This window comes from Balaenoptera physalus, assembly GCF_965194825.1.
Source record: "Balaenoptera physalus genome assembly, chromosome: 2".
Taxonomy (NCBI): domain Eukaryota; kingdom Metazoa; phylum Chordata; class Mammalia; order Artiodactyla; family Balaenopteridae; genus Balaenoptera; species Balaenoptera physalus.
The window spans coordinates 125,882,745-125,904,284 of record NC_138883.1 but is presented as its reverse complement, the minus strand read 5'-3'; the positions used below and the strand labels follow the sequence as shown (position 1 = coordinate 125,904,284).

General features: G+C 35.4%; 1 protein-coding gene across 11 annotated transcripts in view; it reads left to right on the top strand.

Moving 5' to 3' along the window:
- Positions 1-21,540, top strand: part of UBE3A (ubiquitin protein ligase E3A) — a 96,399-nt gene that overhangs the window by 41,170 nt on the left and 33,689 nt on the right. For 8 of the 11 annotated variants that reach the window (XM_082450205.1, XM_082450207.1, XM_082450201.1 and 5 more), the window contains one exon: positions 16,974-17,278. In XM_082450205.1, coding sequence (XP_082306331.1) covers positions 16,974-17,278 — 305 coding nt within the window. The remainder of the gene's footprint in view (positions 1-16,973; positions 17,279-21,540) is intronic. The other 3 variants (XM_082450200.1, XM_082450208.1, XM_082450199.1) reach the window with 1 other exon arrangement.

Sequence of the window (21,540 nt, the reverse complement as noted above, 5' to 3'; positions counted from 1 at the left end):
AATGGTATTATTTTGAACAAACTGTTACCTGATAGGTCAGTTAAGATTAAGAAAAATAAAAGGTTTTACTTTACTTTCCACTTATTTCTTTTTCAGTGCTCTTTATGTAAATTTGAGGTTCTGATCTGTATCATTTTCCTTCTCTCTAGAGAACTTCTTTTAACAAGAAGGCTGGTCTACTGACAACAAATCCCCTGAATTTTTATCTGTCTGAGTCTTTATTTCTTCCTCACTTTTGAAGAAGAATTTCACAGGGTACAGAATTCTAAGTTGGTGTTTTTTTCCCCTTAATACTCTAAATATTTCATTTCACTCTCCTTTCATAGTTTCTGAGGAGAAGTCAGATGTAATTCTTATTTTTGATCTGCTGTAGGTAAGGAGTTTTCCTCCTCTGGCTTCTTTCAGAATTTTTTCTTTACCTTTGATTATCTATAGTCTGAAAATGATATGCCTAAGTGTAGGGTTTTTGGGGGGGCATTTATCCTGCTTGGTGTTTTCTGAGCTTCCTGGATCTGTTGTTTGTGTCTGATATTAATTTGGGGACATTCCCAGTCATTGTTTCAAGTATTTCTGATAGTCCTTTCTCTTCTTTTTCTGGTATCCCCTGTATGTGTATGTTACATTTTTTAGAGTTGTCCCACAGTCCTTAGATAGTCAGTTTTGTGTTTGTTAGTCTTTGCTCTCTTTGCTTTTCAGTTTTCGGTGATTCTATTGATATATCTTCAAGTTCAGAGAGTCTTTTCTCAGTCTACTGAGAAAAGTTGTTTCCAGTCTACTATTAAGCCCATAAAAGACATTTTTAAATTCTGTTTCAGTGTTTTTGATCTCTAGGTTTGTTTGTTTTAGTTCTTTCTTAGGATATCCATCTCTCTGTTTACATTGTTCATCTGTTCCTACATGCTGTCCACTTTATTCATTAAAGCTAGTAAATTATATATTAACTAGCTCTTAGTTGGTTTAAATTTCTGGTGTGTTAATTCCAACATCCCTGCCATTTCTAGTTCTTATGCTTGCTCTGTGGTTACAAATAGTTTTTTTTGCCTTTTAGTATGCTTTGTAATTTTTTCTTAATAGCTGGACATGATTTCCCAAGTAAAGGAATTGCTATAAATAGGGCTTTAGTAATGTGATAGTGAGATGTAAGGGGAAAGGAAGCATTTGATAATATCCCATCAGGGTAGGCTCTGGTAAACTAGTTTGCCTGAGGACAGGCCTTGGTAAGAAGAATAGAGGGCTCTGGTGTGTCTCAAAATGGTTCCTTTCCTCCTCCCCCTGCTGGAAGCATGAGGGGATTTTCCCCAGTACTTGCTTTGAGAACCTGCTTGAGCTTCTTGGGGTAAGTCTCATAAGAACTGTGGGGGCTCCCCTGTGACTGGCCCCCCTTAGAGTTTTTAACTCTAGACTTACCTATGCTCAGTCTCCTGTCCTGTCACAGGTTCCTGCTTGTGGATCTCTGCTTCAGTAAAACTGTGACTCCCTGTATTTGCCTGTCTCTTCAGTATTAGGGACAACAGTTTGCAGTTTATGTTCTCCCTCCCTAGGGATTCAAGAAGAGTTGTGGATTTTTTAGTCTCTTTAGCTTTTTACTTGTTATTGGATTGGAGAAGTGACTTCCTAGCTCCTTACTTGTGGAACCAGAAATCAGAAGTTGAGATATAGCTTGGATGCTGTTTTCAATATGGAGTGGGAGAAAATATTTCTATACAACTTCCAACTCAAATATACTTACATGTGTATAAAAACATTTATGGATTAAATAACATCTTGAAATACATTCTGAAGTAAAAGACACAAATCTCTTCAACCAAATAAAGATAGCTCTTCTGTTTTCAGGTTTCTCTCCTATGGGTTCTGAGATAGCACGTTCTTCTTCTTCAGACTGAGCCTTTGCATATTCTTTTGTGTGCATCTGATATACCTAAGAAAGTGGGAGGTATCCTGACATCTGTTTCCCTTTATGGTTAAGTACTAGAAAAAGATAGAGTTAATTGACACTGTTATCTAGACAATATCAGGAGAGAAATTGAAGACTCCTCATTGAGGCTCTGAAATTCACTAGGTTATTTATTAATTTATTAATAAATAAAGTATTGGATCATGTGTCTCAGGGAGCTTACCATGTAATTAATAGGCAGTTATTATAAGGTGTACTGAGAGTAGGTACAGGTTACTGTGGGAGCAGCAGTCGTGATCCTGGAAATGATAGCTAAGCTGAATCTTTGAGGATGATTAGTTATAAATGTAGAGATCATAGTATTCTAGGCAGGAAGAAAAACTTTTTTAAGACCTGGAGCCAAGGAGGACAGCAGAACAAATCCTCTGAACTGTTATGCTGGAATACAGAGTTAAGAGACGGGAGAAGTGGCAAAAAATGTAGTTGGAATTAGAAAGCTAGAACCATATAGTGAAAGGCCTTGACACTACTGAAAAGTCCCTGGTTTTCTCCTGATAGACATAGGAACTAATGAAAGGTGTTAGGCATAGAAGTGACATGAGTCATAGTCTGTCCACTTTTCTACCACAAAGTATTGTATAAACCTATATATTCTGTTTTAAATACAAGGAAGCATGCTCCTGGTTCATGGTAGGGATGGATGAATAGATGAACTGCCTCTGACTGAGTCTTCTCAGAAGGCAGAATGAGCAAAATTCTGCTATTTTGTTGAAGTACTCCAATGAAGCAGTTTTTAGAATCAATGTGAATTTTTTTTTTTTTTTTTTTTTTAAATCTGAGAATCGGGTCCCAGACTTAATTAGTATGTTGCAGAGCAGTTTAAATTTATTTATTTATTTACTTTTGGCAGTGTTGGATCTTTGTTTCTGTGCGAGGGCTTTCTCTAGTTGTGGCAAGCGGGGGCCACTCTTCATCGCGGTGCGCGGGCCTCTCACTATCGCGGCCTCGCTTGTTGCGGAGCACAGGCTCCAGACGCGCAGGCTCAGTAATCGTGGCTCACGGGCCCAGTTGCTCCACGGCATGTGGGATCTTCCCAGACCAGGGCTCGAACCCGTGTTCCCTGCATTGGCAGGCAGATTCTCAACCACTGCGCCACCAGGGAAGCCCCTGAATTTTGTATTTTACTCATTATATCTTACACGTGTCCTTAAAAAAAATTTTAAGAAATGTTAGTGGGAATAGTTTACAATCCTCGCTCCTAGGATAATTTGTGAGGATTAAAGGACATAATGTACAAAAACCACTCACTGTATGTTAATGAATGTTTATTGTTTTTGTTATCATTTCAGCTTGTAACACTACCTTCTACCCAGGTGCCCATCTTAGAAACCTAGGTATTCAGCTGTTCCCACTCATTTGCCCCTACATACTGCATCTTCTAAATGTTTCTTGCATCAGTTTCCTCTTCTTTCCTGCTACTTCTTCATTCTTTGCCTGGTCTGTAATAGTAGTCATCACTTAACTGGATTGCCTGCCTCCAGTTTTGCCAACTTTGGTCCCAGTTTCGAAAATGGAATTACCATAAAGGCAGATTTGACTTAGTCCCTGACCTGCTTAAAACCCTTTAGTGACTCCTGCTGCAAGTGTTCTTATCTAGTGGTTTATGAATAGTGTGTGAACATTCTGAAACTTTTTGCCAGATGGAGTACATGTGCATGCATTTTTATGTGGAGAAAGTTATTAGCCTTTGTAAGATTACTCCTCTGCTGGCTAAAATCTGAATTTCTTATCATGTCTTATAAAGTCTCCCATAATTTGGCTTCTCCCTGTCTCTTCATATTTTTTGAGTTCTTCTTTGAACTTTTTACTGTTGAACTGCTTCCAGTTGTCATAAGACCATGTTCTTAGGCTCTTCTGCCTTCACTCACTCATTTCCCTCTTATCTCAACCGGTCTTCCCACCCTTTGTGTTGTCAGTTCCTAGTCATCCTTTGTGATTCATCTTGGCTAAATTGCCTCTTTTTATATTGCCATACCTCTTGAGTCCCTATGATGTTAAAATCTTTGGGCTTTTTTTCCCTTTAAACAGTAAGTTCCTTGAAGAAAGAGCCCATATAAAAATAGCCATAGGAGCTGGAATAGTACTAGTTTCTCAAGCAAAGTTTCAACTATACTGAAGGAGACATTTGGAAGTCATCAGGTGTTTCTAAAACCTTGAAAGATGAAACTGTCCAAAGAGGAATACAAAAGAAAAAGTGTCTAATGGCTGGTCCCTGGGAAGTATAATAAGCATTTCTAGATTAGGAAGGGAAGTATCTGAAGAACAGCCAGGGAGAAAGGAGGAAATCAGGAAATAGTGTCCTGAAAACCCACAGTCAACAATTTCCAAAAGGCCTACATTTCGCAGCAAGGTTAAGTGAAATAAGGAGTGAAAAGTGGTGACTTGGTGCGAACAGTCTCTATATTACTGGATACAGGGTGCTGTAAGCCTTGACGTTATTTCCTACACACTGTTACTCTTTTTCCACTAATGCTTCTGGACTGTTTCTGTTATTTTCTCAGTATAAGAATCCCTGTTCCTTTGAGGCTGTGCTTTCTGGCTGTGTCATCTTCTGTCTCCATTATCTAGTTATCTCCCAGGCCTTTCTCAGTCTTTGAAGAACTCATACTTTTGTACTCTGCTGCAGATCCCCTGCTGTCTTTGTTTACATGGGTAACCTCTAACAACAACTCAGTTCCCCACCCATTTTATCTTCAAAAACCTTCACCGCTGCTTCCTGCTCCTTCCCATTCCCATAGGCATACCAGTCTGAACTGTTCTGCCCCTGAAACCTTTAATTAAAACACCCGCCTCTGGTTGCAGACTTTGTGTGCTTTCTTACTTGCTTTCTCTCATCCCATCTGTCCTTCCTTGTCTTTGAGAGATGTCCCTTGGCCCCTCTACTATCTTCCAGCCTCAACCCTCTGGTTCCTGTACTCCTGACATAGACTGTTGAGCCCAGAAGATTGAATAGATTGTATTCCATAGGTTGCCTTTTCACTCTGTTGATTGTTTCCTTTGATGTTTCTTATTTTTAAGTTTGATATAGTCCCATTTGGCTATTTTTGCTTTCATTGCCTATGCTTTTGGTGTCATATCAAAGAATTCATTACCCAAATCCAGTGTCCTGAAACTATCCCACTATGTTTTCTTCTAGGAGTTTCATAGTTTAAGGTCACATATTTAGGTCTTCAATCCATCTTGAATTAACTTTTATATTGTATAGTATAAGTTAAGGGTCCAACTTCATTCTTTGCGTGGGGATATTCAGTTTTCTCAGCACCATTTGTTGAAGAGACTGTTCTTTCCCATGTGTACCCATGGCAACTTGTTGAAGATCATTTGACTGTATGTGTAAGAGTTTATTTCTGTATTCTCTGTTGTGTTCCATTGGTCTGTATGACTTGTCTTTATACCAGTACCATACTGTTTTAATTACTGTAGCTTTGTAAAGATGTTTTGAAATCAGGAATTGTGAGGCCTCTGACATTGTTTTTCTTTCTCAAGATTAGTTTTGCTATTTGGGGTCCTTTGAGATTCCATATGAATTTTAGGATTTTTTTTTTCTATTTCTGAGAAAATGCCATTGGGATTTCAGTAGGGATTGAATTGAATCTGTAGATTGCTTTGGGTAGTATGGACCTTTTAACAACATTAACTAAGTCTTCCAATCCATGAACACAGGCTGTCTTTCCATTTGTTTGTGTCTTCTTTAGCTTCTTTCAGAAATTTTTTGTCATTTTCACTGTAAAAGTCTTTTGCCTCCTTGGCTAAGTCTGTTCATAAGTATTTTATTTTTGATGCTGTTGCAAATGGAAATATTTTCTTAATTTCCTTTTCAGATTGTTCATTTTTAGTTTATAGAAGCACAACTGTTTTTTTTTTTAAATAAATTTATTTATTTATTTTTAGCTGTGTTGGGTCTTCATTTCTGTGTGAGGGCTTTCTCTAGTTGCCGCGAGCGGGGGCCACTCTTCATCGCAGTGCGCGGGCCTCTCACTGTCGCGGCCTCTCTTGTTGCAGAGCACAGGCTCCAGATGCGCAGGCTCGGTAGTTGTGGCTCACGGGCGTAGTCGCTCCGCGGCATGTGGGATCTTCCCAGACCAGGGCTTGAACCCGTGTCCCCTGCATTGGCAGGCAGATTCTCAACCACTGCGCCACCAGGGAAGCCCCACAACTGATTTTTGCAAGTTGATTTTTGTATCCTGCAACTTTACTGAATTCATTATTAGTTCTAACATTTTTTTTGTGGGATCTTTATGGTTTCCTGCATATTCATGTCATCTGTGAACAAAGATAATTTTGTTTCTTCCTTTCCTATTTGGATGCCTTCATTTGTTTTTCTTGCCTGAATGCTCTGACTAGGATTGCCAGTACTATGTTGAAAAGAAACGGTGAGAGTGTGCATCCTTCCATTGTTCCTGATGTTAGAGGGAAGGTTTTCAATTTTACACCATTGGGTATAATATTGACTGTGGGCTTTGCTTATATGGACTTTATTATGTTGAGGTAATTTCCTTTTGTGTCTAGTTTGACTTTTTGTTTTGAAAGGGTGTTTGTCAAATGCTTTTTCTGCATCAGTTGAGATGATCATGTTATTTTTGTCCTTCATTTTGGTAATTTGCTGTATGACATTGATTGATTTTCATATGATGAAGCATCCTTACATTCCAGGAATAAATCCCACCTGGCGATGGTGTATAATCCTTTTCAGGTGTTGTCAAATTCTACTTGCTAGTAATTTATTGATTTTTGCATCCATATTTATCAGGGATATTGGCCTGTATTTTTCTTGTCTCGTAGCTCTGTCTCATTTCAGTATCAGGGTAATGCTGGCCTCATAGGTAAGTTTGGAAGTGTATCCTTCTCTTCATTTTTTGGAAAGAGTTTGAGAAGGATTGGTGTTAATTCTTCTTTAAATCTTTGGTAGAATTCTCCAGTGAAGCTATCTTATCCTGGGCTTTTGTAGAAATATATTCATTTTTTTCTAGGTTATTCAATTTGTTGGTGTATACTTGTTGTTAGTAGTCTCTTATGATTCTTTTTATTTTTGTGGCATCAATTATAATTTTTCTTCTTTCATTTCTGATTTTGCTGTTTGAGTCATTTCTCTTTTTTCTTGGTCTAGCAAATGATTTGTTGATTTTCTTGAAATTCTCTAAAAACAACTCTTACTGTCATTGATTATTTTTTCAGTTGTCTATGCTCTATTTCATTTCTCTATAATCTTTGTTTCCTTCCTTCTGAGTTAGTCTGTTTTTCTGGTTACTTGAGGTCTAAAGTTAGGTTATTGATTCGAGGTCTTTTTTCTTTTTCAATGTGGGTGTTTACCACTATAAACTTCCCCAGTACTGCTTCTGCTGCATCCCATACATTTTGGTATGTTGTGTTTCATTGTTGTTTGTCTCAAGATATTTTCTAATTTTTCTTCTGATTTCTTCTTTGACCCATTGGTTGTTCAAGACTATGTTGTTTAATTTCCATAAATTTGTGGATATTCAAGTTTTCCTTTTGATTTTGATTTTGAACTTCATTCCATTGTGGTTGGGAAAGATACTTGGTATGATCTCCGTCTTCTTAAATTTTGTTAAGACTCGTTTTGTGGCACGACATGTGCTCTTTCCTAGAAAATGTTTTATGTGCAACTGAGAAAATGTAGATTATGCTGTTGTTGTGTGGAGTGTCATTTATTTGTCTGTTAGGTCCATTTGGTTTATTATGAAGTTCAAGTCCTCTGTTTCCCAGGTGATTTTCTATCTGGTTGATATATCTACTATTGAAAGTGAGGTACTGAAATGTCCTACTGTAATTGTGTTACTGTCTATTTCTCCCTTTGATTCTGTTAATGTTTGCTTAGTATGTTTCAGTGCTCTGCATATATATTTATAATTGTAGTGTTTTTCTGGTGAATTGACCCTTTTATTATTATATAATGTGTCCTTTGTTTCTTTTGACAGCTTTTGACTTTATTTTCTTATATATAAATATTTTCTTTATTTTCTGATCATATGTATCTCTTCCCTCTTTCGGTTATATTTGCATAGGATGTTTTTTCTGTTCTTTCACTTTCAGTTTGTGTATGTCCTTGTATCTAAAGTAACTCTCTTGTAGACAACATATAGTTGAGTCTTTTCTTTTTTAAATCCATTTAGCCAATCTGTGTCTTTAGATTGGGAGTTTAATCCATTAACATTTAAAGTAAGTACTGATAGGGAACGACTTACTATTGCCATTTTGTTAATTGTTTTTTGTATATATTGTAGTTATTTTTTCCCTTCTTTTTCTCTGAGATGCCTTCCTTTGTGTTTTGTTAATTTTTTTTTGTAGTGACATGCTTTGATTCCTTTCTTTCTTTTGTGCATCTTCTATAGGTATTTTCTTTGTGGTTACCATGGCAATTACATAAAATCTTACAGTTGTAATGAAGTATTTTAAACTGATAACAATTTCAGCTGCATACAAAAACTTTACTTCTTTACATCTCTCCCCTTTTTGTTGATGACACAAATCACACCTTTTTATATTTCATATCCGTTGACATATAGTTGAGTTTTTAAAATGTTTTTATATTTTAACTCTCTACCTGAATTAAAAGTGATTTACTCACCACCATTACAATATTACAGGATTCTGTATTTGTCTATAAATTTACCTTTACCAGAAAGCTTTATATTTTCATATGCTTTTATGTTGTGTTTTGTGTCCTTTTGTTTCAAGTTGTAGGACTCCCTTTTGCATTTCTTGTAAGGCAGGTTTAGTGGTGGTGAACTATCTCAGCTTTTGTTTATGCTAGGAGGTCTTTATATCTCCTTCATTTTTAAAGTCAGTTTTGCCAGATAATAGTGTTTTGGTTGGAAGGTATTTTTCTCCAGCACTGTGAATATGTCGTCCCACTCCTTTCTGGTGTGGAAGGTTTCTACTGAGAAATCTGCTGATAGCTTCCTTGTACATGACCAGTAGTTTCCATTTTGTTACTTTCAAGATTTTCTCTTTATCTTTGGCTTTGGATAGTTTGATTATAATGCATCTTAGTATGGGCCTCTTTCGGTTCATCCTAGTTGGAGTCCTTTGAGCCTCTTAAAATTAGATACCATTTTTTTCTTCCTCATATTTGGAAGGCATTTGGCCATTATTTTTTCAAATAAGCTGTCTGCTTCATTCTCTCTTCTCCTGCTGGTATTCCCCTAATGCATATATTGGTCATCTTGATGATGTCCCATAAGTCCCTTAGGCTTTCTTCATTTTTCATTTTTTTTTTTTCTTTTTCTTCTTTTTTCCTTCTGACTCAAGAATTTCAAAGACCTGCCCATCAGGTTCATTGATTCTTTTCTTTTGCTTGATCAAATCTGCCATTACCTCTTGAGAATTTTTCAGTTCATTTATTGTATTCTTCAACTCTAGAATCTTTGGTTCTTTATATATATATTTTTTGATATTCTCATTTGTTCATGCATCATGATTTCATCTAGTTTTCTCTTTGTGTTCTCTTGTAGTACTATGAGTTTCTTTAAAGCAGTTAGGCTGAATTTTTTGTCATTTAATTCGTAGAGCTCTGTTTCTTTAGGTCATTTTCTAGAACTTTATTTTGTTCATTTGACTGGGTCATGATTCCCTGTTTTTTATGTGCCTTATTTTTTTGTTGTTATTGATGTGGATTTTGCATTTGGAAAACAGCTTCTCTCCCAGTCTTTATGGTCTGGCTTCATAGAGGAGAAGATCACCATCATTCAGCCTAGCTAGAGATTCTTGGTACCTCTAAAACCTTTTAGGGAGTGCATCTTCTCTGGACTTGTGCTTGTAATTTCCCAATTGAAGAGGTTTATTGGTTTTTTTTCAAGAGCTTATAGTCTTTTGCCTTCTCTTGTGTCTTTCTGTAGCACTTAAGGTTCTCTGAGGCTACAGCAAGCCAGAGAACTGTCTTTTGTTTTCCCTAGGCATCCAGTCAGTGTATGCTAGTTCCATCAGTTTTCTGAGTTAGGCAAGACAGAAAGTAGTTCTTTGGGCAGCCCCCTTGAGAATGTTGGACATAATTCTTCTCTTTTTTTTTTTTCTGTTTCCAAGGGTGATGCTGCAAGTTGGGCTTTTCATCACTATTGTGAACTGTGCCAGTTTGAGGAGGGGTTGAGGCAATTGATATGAAACAACTTTTCTTACACATTTCTGGCTGGTTTAGGCTTTGAGCTTGCCTGAGGTACTGCAACTTTCTAATTGGTTTTGGAGGTTTCCTAAAAGGTTTTGGGATCACATGTAAGTCAGAGTTTCTGTGGGGGAATCAGTTCTGGTGCTTCTTTTTTCTCCGTCCTGCTGTCCTTTCTGGTTGTCTGGTTAGTTTTTTTATCTTTGTTCAGATAGATGTAGTAATTCTACAGTTCAGTTGATAGGAATGCACCTATAGGCTCATTTATCACCTCTACAAAGCTAACTTTGATGTGTATTGAATAATCTTTAGTATAAATTCAAAGTTAAGTCTTAAGAATTTTCTCACCCTAACACTGAAAGAACTCTAGGTGTTTCTCAACAATATATATAAAAGCTCTTAAGTTTTTAAATAACTCCAAGGTTTTCTCAGCTCCCTAACCTCCTAGAAAAGATTATTTTATAAGAGTGATCCAGCTATCTAGAATGCAAAATAGTCAGCCAACCAGATCTTTATCACAGAATTTACAGCATATTGCCTGATCCATGGTAGACACTCAGATGTATAATTAGTCAAGGTACAAGTTTTGTCTTGATTGTCTTTGAATCAGAAATAAAAGTCAAAGACCATATTTCATGATCATCACAGAGAATTAGTAGTTGCGCTACATTAATGCCAGCATGTACTTTGTATTCCTTTCCCTTTAGGATCTTAATTGGAGGGAGGTGGATGGATATATTTTGTATTTTGTTTATTCTTCATTCTAAAATGTCACACTGTTTTAAAAAACAAAAAGTTTTTTTAAGGTGAGTAATTTTGAATAAATATTTAGTTCTACAGTTGTGTTTACTGTATAACAAACTCTCTAGGCATTGAGATTAAAGCCTCAATAAAAGAATACTGAGGACTTATTATTACAGTAAACATATTTCTAACAGTAAAAAAATAACAATTTAAATAAAAACTTATTTTTGTGAAAACTGTATCTTATTCTATAGTTAATGGCTTGTTGCTTGGATCATGGTAATAATGAGTTCACAATTGAAATAATCTAATAATTCACTCAAATCCATTGTAATAGACCCAACCTTAAACCTGATCGTGGCTGTGTCACAGATGTTTTTTTGTCGGATCTATTTCTGTAAGGCCTAATACTATCTAGGATAACATTGGTCGTTCTTAAAATTTTTTTATGTTAAATAAAACTTTGGGGAAGGGGGTGGAGGATTTACAAAGGCAACATCCTAGAAGGAACAAAGCTGTTCTACTTTCTTTGAGGCTAGTAAGCAGTTATTAGCTTTATAGACTGATTATATAAGCCTTGGGCCCTTTCTGTTTTATCTTTGGCTTCTTGATTCCTCACATCTTCATTTGACTTCATTTTCAATTAAAGCCCCTCTACTTAACATTCACGTGTTCTTTTGATCTTTGCCTTTTTATCTCTTTTCATTATTCTGTACTTCCTCCACCAATAGTTCTTATGTTGCACATCACAGTTACTATTTCTTTTAAGTTCTGTCGTTTTGTATTATAATTAGTCTTGTTTGCTCACTGTTCACTGATACATCTTCACTTTCTGACAGTTGCTATTTTTTTTTGGCCACGCCATGCAACATGCGAGATCTTAGTTCCCCGACTAGGGATCAAACCCATGCGCTCTGCGTTGGGAGCTCGGGGTCTTAGTCACTCGACTGCCAGGGAAGTCCCCTGACAGTTACTATTTTTATTTCTTCATTTTCTTCGTTCTTGTATTCATTGTTTATTTTCCAACTTCCTACTAAGTTCAATTTAAGATCATTTTCCACTTCCATCTCTTATATTGTTGGCAGCCGTTTCAGTGGTTCTGATTCCAGTGGTTTGCCATTGGTATAGGAACATTAAACATACTTTCCTAGTATTTGTTTCCTTGACAGGCAAATTAAGTTGCTGTGCATAATGTGGTCAGAGTTTAACTCTTGTATTTATCATTATTATTATAGGGTTTTGTTTTTTTGTTTTTGTTAAGTACCGGACTGTTCCAAAAACAGAGTCGGCAAATGTGGTATTAGTACCATTGATGATGTTGACATTGGTTTTCCTTTTCCTCCCCTGATGGCTGAAACCATTTCCTCTGCCATTTGATCTGCTGTCTAAAAAGTTACAATATGGCAACAGTATTTTCCCCCCAGTGTTTTACTTTGAAAACTTCCAAACATGCAGGTAAATTGAAAGAATTGCACAGTTGATGCCATATGCCTGTCATCTAGATTCTACCTTTAATATTTACGGTGCTTTATCATATATCCACCCTTCTATTTATCAATCCATCTTTTTTCCCCCATACATTTCAAAGTTAATTGCTGACATCAGTACACTTCCCCCTAAGGTGAAACCATTTTTAAAAGATTTCCACCAAGTTTTCTAGAGTAACTCTGGCTCTCCATATTATTATTCCTCAGAACATTTATTTGTAGGACTGTCTCATTGATTCAGTCATAGAAATAAAAGAAGTCAATGGAAAGTATTACCTGTGTAAGTAATCTCAAGAGCGTTGAGAGCGCTATCACTAAATGGTTTCACTTGACTTGATAAGAAAAAATCCCTTTATTAAAAATCAGTATATTATAAAGTATAATACTTGGTTTGTTTTTTACATAGAAGAAAAGGCAGTGAGATGTGAGGAAATTATAGAAAGTTAGCCATAGCCCCTCTTGGGATGGTTTTGAATGACAGATAAGGTGTCACTAAAGGGACCCCGTTGGGAAAAGACATCTCTTCATTTCTTTCCTTTTGTCTATTTCATTTTCTTCCTCTTTTTCTCTCCTCGTCTCTTCTTTATCTTTCTTTTTCCCTCTTTCCTTTCTTTTTTGAAATCATACTTGAGGGAGTTATACATTTTACTGCATAAAATGATTTGCTGAGGGAAAAGAAAGAGTAGGAGGCCATGTGATTGGATGGAAGTGTCACTGGAGGGCAGAAAGCACAGTCTCTAAATTAAGAGTTGGGAAATTTTTTCTGTAAAGGCCAGGTGGTATTTATTTTAGGCTCTGCAGGCTGTACAGTCTCTGTTAAAACTACTCAGCTCTGCTGTTGTAATATGAAAACAGCAGTAGACAATATGTAAATGAATGAGCTTGGTTGGCTGTGTTCTAGTAAGACTTTGTGGATGCTAAAATTTGAATTTCATGTAATTTTTACATGTCACAAAATGTTATTCTTATACTGACTTTTTCAACCATTTAAAATTTAAAAACCAAACAAGCTATAAAAAAATAGGTGGCATGCTAGATTTGGTCCATAACCTATGATTTGGCAACTCGATGTATAGGCTTTAATCTTGTACAGGTTATTTACCAAAATGTCATTATTAATGTACATATTCCCAATGTAGAGGCTTTTTTATGTGCTCTAAATTAGATGGGGATACAGAATTATATACAGGTAATTCAAGGTGTCACTGAAGTGAAGAAAGAAGAAAAATGCTTGGTGTGGTTGATTCCACTAATAACACGGAGGTTCTGTCTTGGCCTCCTTTCAGTCCTGTTTCATCAGTCTAGCTGCCGTTTCTAAGTCTTGGGGCAGCGAAGCAGATCAAATAGAGGGGCCTACTTTTATATTAAATCTACCCTTAGTGGTATTAAAAGCCCAAGTTTTGAGTCAAACCTGGGTTCAGATCTCTTATTAGATATGTGACTTGTTAGGTAACAGCTCTGAGCATCAGCAGAATGCAGGTTAATATAGCTAATCATAGACTTGTGAGGATGCTAATAAAAATTGTAACAATAAATGGTGGCTAACTATGTGCCATAAGTTAATGGTGCTTACTATGTGCCATGCAGTGTTCTAAGCACTTTTTATATATTAACTCATTTAACTCTCTCACAGCCATAATAATTCTGTATGCCATCATTTTTAAGATGAGGAAACTGAGACACAGGAAGTTAAGTAAACTCATTCAAGGTCACATAGTTAATAAGTGACGGAGCCAGCATGTGAACTTGGGCAATCTGGCCTCAGAGTGTGAGCTTTTAACTTCTAGGGTTTATTGTCATCTAAAGCGAGAACATCTGTAAGCCTAGCACGTAGATCTTCAACAAATTATAGATATATTAAATTTACAGAATATAGTGCTACCTGTTCCTCAAGAAACTTTTGTGTTTTGTGTGATACCAGATATGCATAAATTTGAGATTCAAATTATGATTTTTCAGAAGGCATTTTACTTTTTCAATTACACATTATTTATGGGATTTTTTTTCCATAAAAGTTTTTAGTACTACTATTGTTAAGAATTATTTTGAAATGTATCACCTTCTGTAAGACAATATAGTAGAAATGACTTAGACTCTGAAGCCAGAAGACCTCTGGACTCCTGCTCTCATCCTAGTTCTGCACTTTCCTTTGTGCGACCTTGGATATGTGATTTGACTCTTTCAGTTCTGTCTCCTTTTTTGGCTGTGGACTGAAGATCATCCTCAAAGTCATGGGATTCAGATGAGATAACCTGTGTAAAAGTCCATTGCAGTGTGTCCAGTATGTTACCAGGCATTCAACAAATGATAGTTCCTTGCTCACCTCCCTATTAACAGATTTAGAACTGAAAGGAGTCTTAAAGATGGGAAACTGAGGTCCAGAGTTGTTCAGATAGTACAGCTACTTTGATTCTTAAAGCCGGTTTTCTGATTTCTCAGTCTTGTTCTGTTTTTAATGTTCACACTTGTTTATGTATTACATTCAGAAGCATTATGTGTATGACCGGTATTTTTTTGGTTTGTTTGTTTTTTTAGGACAATAAGAAAAATAGCTAGACTGTTTTGGTATTTTGATTTTTGAAATTAATCTTTAAAAACTCATACGGACAATTTAGTAAACCCTGAGGCCATTCAAATCACGTATATGAAGTTTTGAAACCACTAACATTTTCCCCTTTCATATTCATTAATTTTAATATATAAGTAACATGTTATAGAAAAAATAAATTGCGAACAAAATGATAGAATAATTTAAAAAACTCATTCAATCACATTATTCAGGGAAATGACTGTTGACACTTTGAAATAAAAATGGCTTCATATGACAGTACTTTGTAACAGACTTTTACAATTAAAAGATCAATTAGTGATCTATGCCAAATTCATATCTTGATAATTTTTGTTTATTCCATTGTGTGAATGGTTATCAGTTCATTTTAGTAATCTATTTTTGGGCATGTCAATTTTTTTCCAGGTTTTGTAGAAACAAAATTGTCCTATTATTTTCACCCAAAATGGGATCTTTGATTCATATGGTTCATCCTCTGATTCATTTTTAAGACTTTTGATAAAAGTTCATAATTTTCTTCCAGAAAGGAAATACATACTTATTTACATTCTCACTAGGGAAAGCTATTGCATTTTGGAAGAAGAATAGCAGTGTATGGTATAAACCTTATAAATTCTATATTTCTTTTTCTTCACATGTTGTCACTTAGTATTTTGCACAATGATATATCTGAAATAGTATGTTTTAATTTTCAGGAGTAGAATTGTTTATAGCTACATATAATAAAATATCTAAGTGCATTTTGTGGGTTTTTCTTTTTTCTCTGTTCGCATGCATTGAGTGGTAAATTTGCATGGAACATATGAAAAACAGAGCACCAGAATGAATTGAATGTGTTTGAGTTATTACTGTTTGTCACTTACCTTGATAGTTTAGAGACAGAGTCCTACTTTTGAGACAAAATTTGACTTATTAGTGTGTCCCTTATTTGTCTTCTTGTTAGTTGTTCAGTTTCTCATGATTAACAAGATGTATCTCATGATTAACAAGATGTATCTCACGATTAACAAGATGTAAACTCTAATGCCATTTGCCATTTAGTCTTACATGTTTGTGAGATCATTGTAGGAACACTTTGAGAATTAAATTAGGTAAATTATTTTTTAAATTGTTCTGATTATTTGTAGTTTTTATTCCTGTATGTCTATTTGGAAACAAAAGGAATAGCTATGAATTAAGTTTTTTTGGATCCAGTAGACTACTCAAGTTATGGTGATCTCATATCATCAATAGTAGAAGTATAGATCTTAAGAGTTGGAATAAGCCATAGAGATAGAAATGTAGTCCAGCTTCTTGCTTGATGAAATAACCCCTTCTTCAGTATCCTTCCTAGGTCTGCTAGAACAGCCATAATGGAACATTAATTCACATACTTTATGTTCACAAAGTAAGAAGAATATAAGATTTTGCTCTAAAAGGAATTTAAAATATTCCATGTTCCTATGACATGGTATTAATGAGGAAGTTTAATAATACCTTTTGGGTTCAAAATTGTATGTTTTGAGCCACTTTCTTATAATATAACATAAGGTTTGGATATTTTATTTATAAATTTCTTTTTAAATCTCCCATATAGTAGATAATGGGGGGGGTGTCCTTCTTTGTTCCACATAGAAGTTCTGTGTTAACTATAAGTCAAATATTTACAGACTGTTGAAACAAAATGGTGATTATATAAAGGAAAGCTGGATTGATACTTTAAATAGACTCTCATTTTCTTAATGTTAATTTTTAAAGTGATAAAATACTAAAACTCTTAGTCATAAAACTTGTGATTTTCAGCTGTGGTGCTAAACAATTGAAGCACATCAAACAAGTGCCCCTCCACTGCGCCCCAAACCAAAGGAAAGCATATTCTATTAAAACAATGATTTTTGACAAGCATTGGTATTCTTTATCATATGTCTTAGGAAATAAGTATCAAATATTTCACCAGTTAAAAGTTTTGTGTAAATAGTGTATCTCCATTTTCTATACCTCATCTTAATATGCAGGTTTATTACTTCAGTGCTTGACTAACTTCTGCCTTGCTGATGATCTGTTGAGCTTTGTACCTGAGAGCTCTACTAATCACTGTGCTTATTGTTTGAATGTTTGGTACAGGAAGCGAGCAGCTGCAAAACATCTAATAGAACGCTACTACCACCAGTTAACTGAGGGCTGTGGAAATGAGGCCTGCACGAATGAGTTTTGTGCTTCCTGTCCAACTTTTCGTCGTATGGATAACAATGCAGCAGCTATTAAAGCCCTTGAGCTTTATAAGATTAATGCAAAACTCTGTGATCCTCATCCCTCCAAGAAAGGAGCAAGCTCAGCTTACCTTGAAAACTCTAAAGGTGCCCCTAACAACTGCTCTGACGTGAAAATGAACAAGAAGGATGGACAAGGAGCAAGAGATGATTTTAAAGGTAAGATGTTCTATTTTTAATTGAGAATTTTGGACTGAAAACCACATTGGAGGTTTTCAAAATGTGTGAGGTGTTGCTGTTTGCTTTTTTTGTCTCATTTTGTGACCTTAGGACATGATAGTATAGTGGAATCGATTTTTTATTGTGATAGAGGACAGAACTAATAACTGAGTTAATGATTTCACTCTATTTTACTGTTCCGATGATCTCTAATTAGAAGCAGATTATATTCCCAAAAGTTCCTTTGCTAATGGATTGATTAGAAATTTTAAATATTTTCCACTAGGAAAAATGTATTAAGTAGTAGTTAATAACCTAAACTAGGCCACAAAGTCATTTAGATGTTAGAATAGCTGGACTAAATATCTGGCATGCATTTTGGAACCCGAGCACTATACAGTGGAAGTAGCAGAAAGAGGAATCAGTGATCTTTTTCTGTTTCTGAAGGCAAGGCAAAATGTTGTTAATAGTTACCTGAGAAATAATCAATTTTTCTTCCTAATGTATTCTTCCTGTATCCTGCTCACCTTCTCCCAGGCATTTGGCACACTCATACTGCCAAGAATCATTACCTAACAATGGTAGTCTTACCCAAGCCTTATTTTTCTTTCTAAATGATCCTGTATTCCAAAACTTTTAAAACTTTTTTTCTTTTTAATAAACTTCAAGCTTTCTTTCTCCCAGTGAAGGCAAATCGGTATTAGAAACAAGTTAATCAGATTTTTGAATGACTGACAGTCCTGCCAGAGGTAATTGTATTTTAAAAGAGGAAGCTTTTTGTTTAGAATATATAGAAGTTAGATACTACCTCTGAAGTTTTCAGTAACGTCATTTGAATCAAGTTTAAATTAATTAGTGAAATGGAATTGTGTTAATAGCTTCTACTCTGTTTCCATAATAAAGCTGTTTTCATAACTTTATTGCAGCTTTATTGCATGAATATTTCTATTCCATGAATTAGCTCACACACTAGATAAATAAGTGAACGTTGTCAGTATGTTAATGTGGAAGTTGCATTATACATATTTCCCCAGCAAGTGTGCACCATAAGAACAACTGTTACTGTGAATGTAGGATGTGCTGCCACAGTTGAAGGCAGCAAGCCATTTGGGGGTTATAGTACAGGATGGATGTACCCATCTTCTTTTTGGCTATGTGGTTCATTTTAGAGGTACTTATTGGGTGATTATCCCCAGTCTTTGTGTACTGTTTAAGCTCAAGTCTATATAATTTAGCAGTTCATTGTACTTTCTTCCAATATACTACACTCTTTCCCCCTGCCCCCTTTTTTCTGCAACACCTGTATTTACTATAGTATATTTTTACTAGGAATTATAAATATAGTAACTGCACTAGTACTTTTATTTCGAGTGTTAATTATATATGTTAGCTGTAGTTACAAAGTTTCAGGTGTTGAATAGTCTGCCCCAAACTCTTTTCGCATAAGAATTTAAGTTTAAAATTTTATAGATTAAGAGTATTTTTCAAATACACATATATCATAAAATATACAGGTATGTCATACAGAAATGTCTCATTTATTGTTTTCTCAGTAGAGTACCTCCTTTTATTGATACTCAAACGTTAATGAATGTTTATATTTCAAAATGCAATGTTTTTTTTTTTTATAAATTTATTTTATTTATTTATTTATTTTTGGCTGCATTGGGTCTTTGTTGCTGCGCACGGGCTTTCTCTAGTTGCAGCGAGTGGGGGCTCCTCTTGGTTGCAGTGCGCGGGCTTCTCATTGCAGTGGCTTCTCTTGTTGCAGAGCATGGGCTCTAGGCGCGTGGGCTTCAGTAGTTGTGGCACGTGGGCTCAGTAGTTGTGGCTCGCGGGCTCTAGAGCACAGGCTCAGTAGTTGTGGTGCACGGGCTTAGTTGCTCCACAGTATGTGGGATCTTCCTGGACCAGGGCTCAAACCCGTGTCCCCTGCATCATTGGCAGGCGGATTCTTAAATCACTGCACCACCAGGGAAGCCCGCAATGTTTTTTAACTAATTTACATTTATGTCTGAAAAACTCAGTTTAACGTTTTAAACAAAACACCATGTGAATAAAGTATTAGTACATTTTATGTAGAATTAGTAGAATGTCAGAATCACTTGAAGATGTTCTGAAGAGCATGTCATGCCAACAGAGGGTGCGTGGGTCTAGAACGCTGCTTATCTGTAAGATAAGCCATATTTACTGCATGCAAGGCAACTCTTTGTTAACAACTTTATTATTTGATGATTAGGAAACAGAATGTCCTATGTCCTAACTGGATAGTTATTTATAATAGATAGTTACTATGTTCTGGTTATATTTTAAGAAATTAGGTGTTTTTTGTTTTTGTTTTTTTTGGGGGGGCCTGGTCTCATAAGAACATATTATAATTTTTTCCAATTAAAATAGTGCGAAATAAGCTCCCAGTTAGCAGTTTCACACTCTTCAGGAAGAGGTTACTGAAGTTTAGCAGAAGATGCCTAAATATCCTGAATAGAACAAACCTTAAGGATTCGTTCTTAAAGAGTTATGACCCATAAAAGAAGGTGTTGACAGTCTGGTAGCAAGGACCAAAGATTAGATTCGTGGTGTGATAAAATTTGGTATTTTTGTGGTTCAGTTTTTGGAAGCTGCTCATTCACTAACCATTTGCATTTTGTATTGTCTTTTACTATGAAGCAAATATAAAAGCAGAGGTAGGAATCATATTAAGAAATTTTATATGTGTTCATTACAAGTATAAGGGTCCATTTGACACAATGAAGATAGGATTATCTACATGACTCTAAAATTATCCTCTGCTTACGTATTTGATGACAAGGCTGTCACTCTTTTGATTAAAGGGATTAAGACTTTTGTCAGTAATATTGTTTTACCAATACATCTTCTTAGAGTTAACAGACAAAATATATCATTTGTTCTCTTTCCTGTAAAATAACATATCTGAATAGTTAATTCAAAATGACAAAAGCCCTTTATTTGGGGTGCTCCATTTTTATTTCTTCCACAGTTCGATAATTTTTACTGGCCTGTATGAAAAGTGGTCTCAAAATATTAGTAAACACGTTTTTGTTTTTTTTAAATTTGAAGGACAGTTTTATAATTTATGGAGACCTGTATAGTCTTTGCTTGGGTAATTTGAAAATGATATTAGTTGGCTTATTTTGTACATCTGCTAATAAGAATAAATGATTTTTTTTTCTACTCAAAGTATGAGTTAGTCATATTTGTCTCATTTATCAGGAAAACAAATACTCAGAAGTCCACCAGTAGGCTTCCACTTAGGTCACTGGCAGACCTGTGTCACATACCGTCCCCCAATACAAGTGAGGATTGGAATACTAGTGTTTAGTTTTCAGTTTCTATCACAATGGCATGTTGGGGTAAAGGTGGTGAATAGATTTGGAGTTAGCTAGCCTAAAGTGTCTGCCCAGATATATTAGAGAGCTGGAGGAAAGAGAGCAGTTTCAGAGGATCACATTTCAGATACAGAACAATTATAGCACTTGCTTTGGAGTTAGAAGTAATCACAAGAGAAAATTTAAGTTGATACAGCCATGTAAACTAAACTGCTATTAATCAGGACACAAAAGTTTTGGGGTATTTCCCAGCATTACTCAACTTTCTGTTAGTTGAGAATGAGATCTTGTGGTTGGTCATTAGACGTTTCATATACTTTTAGTAATCGGTTAGTCTTACCTGTCAAACATTTGAGTACTTTGAGTAATGCCAGACATGTTTTATAGTCATTAGGGATCACACACACACACACACACACACACACACACACGCCCAGCCACCCCCTTTCAGGGTTTTTGAATTATCTCTGCCCAGAGCATTCATTCTTTTCTTTGCTATTAGAATTGATTTGTAAAGTGAAATTTGGTTATCTTCTGTTTAAAGGCTGTTTTCACTTCTTTTATTAATGTAGTCATTTGACTACAGGATTGAAATATTTTTACTTCTGTATTTTCATTTAAAATACAATCGTTTATGCTCCTGTTTATTGTATGCAATAAATTGGTGACTGTTAAAACATTTTATTTTATATCTAGTAATCTAATATTCATGCAAGTCATAACAAAAAATAGTGTTATTGGGGTATATTTCTCAGCTTTGGTAGGTGAAATTTTGTAATTATGTAGGCTTATCTCAGAAAATAAGTGAGAGAATGTAGGGTGGGTTTGGTTCTTTTTGAGTTTTTTTGATAACATCATGAGGGTGAGTGCATTATAGCTAAGCTAATTTTAATTTTAAAATTGTTAGTTTTTTTC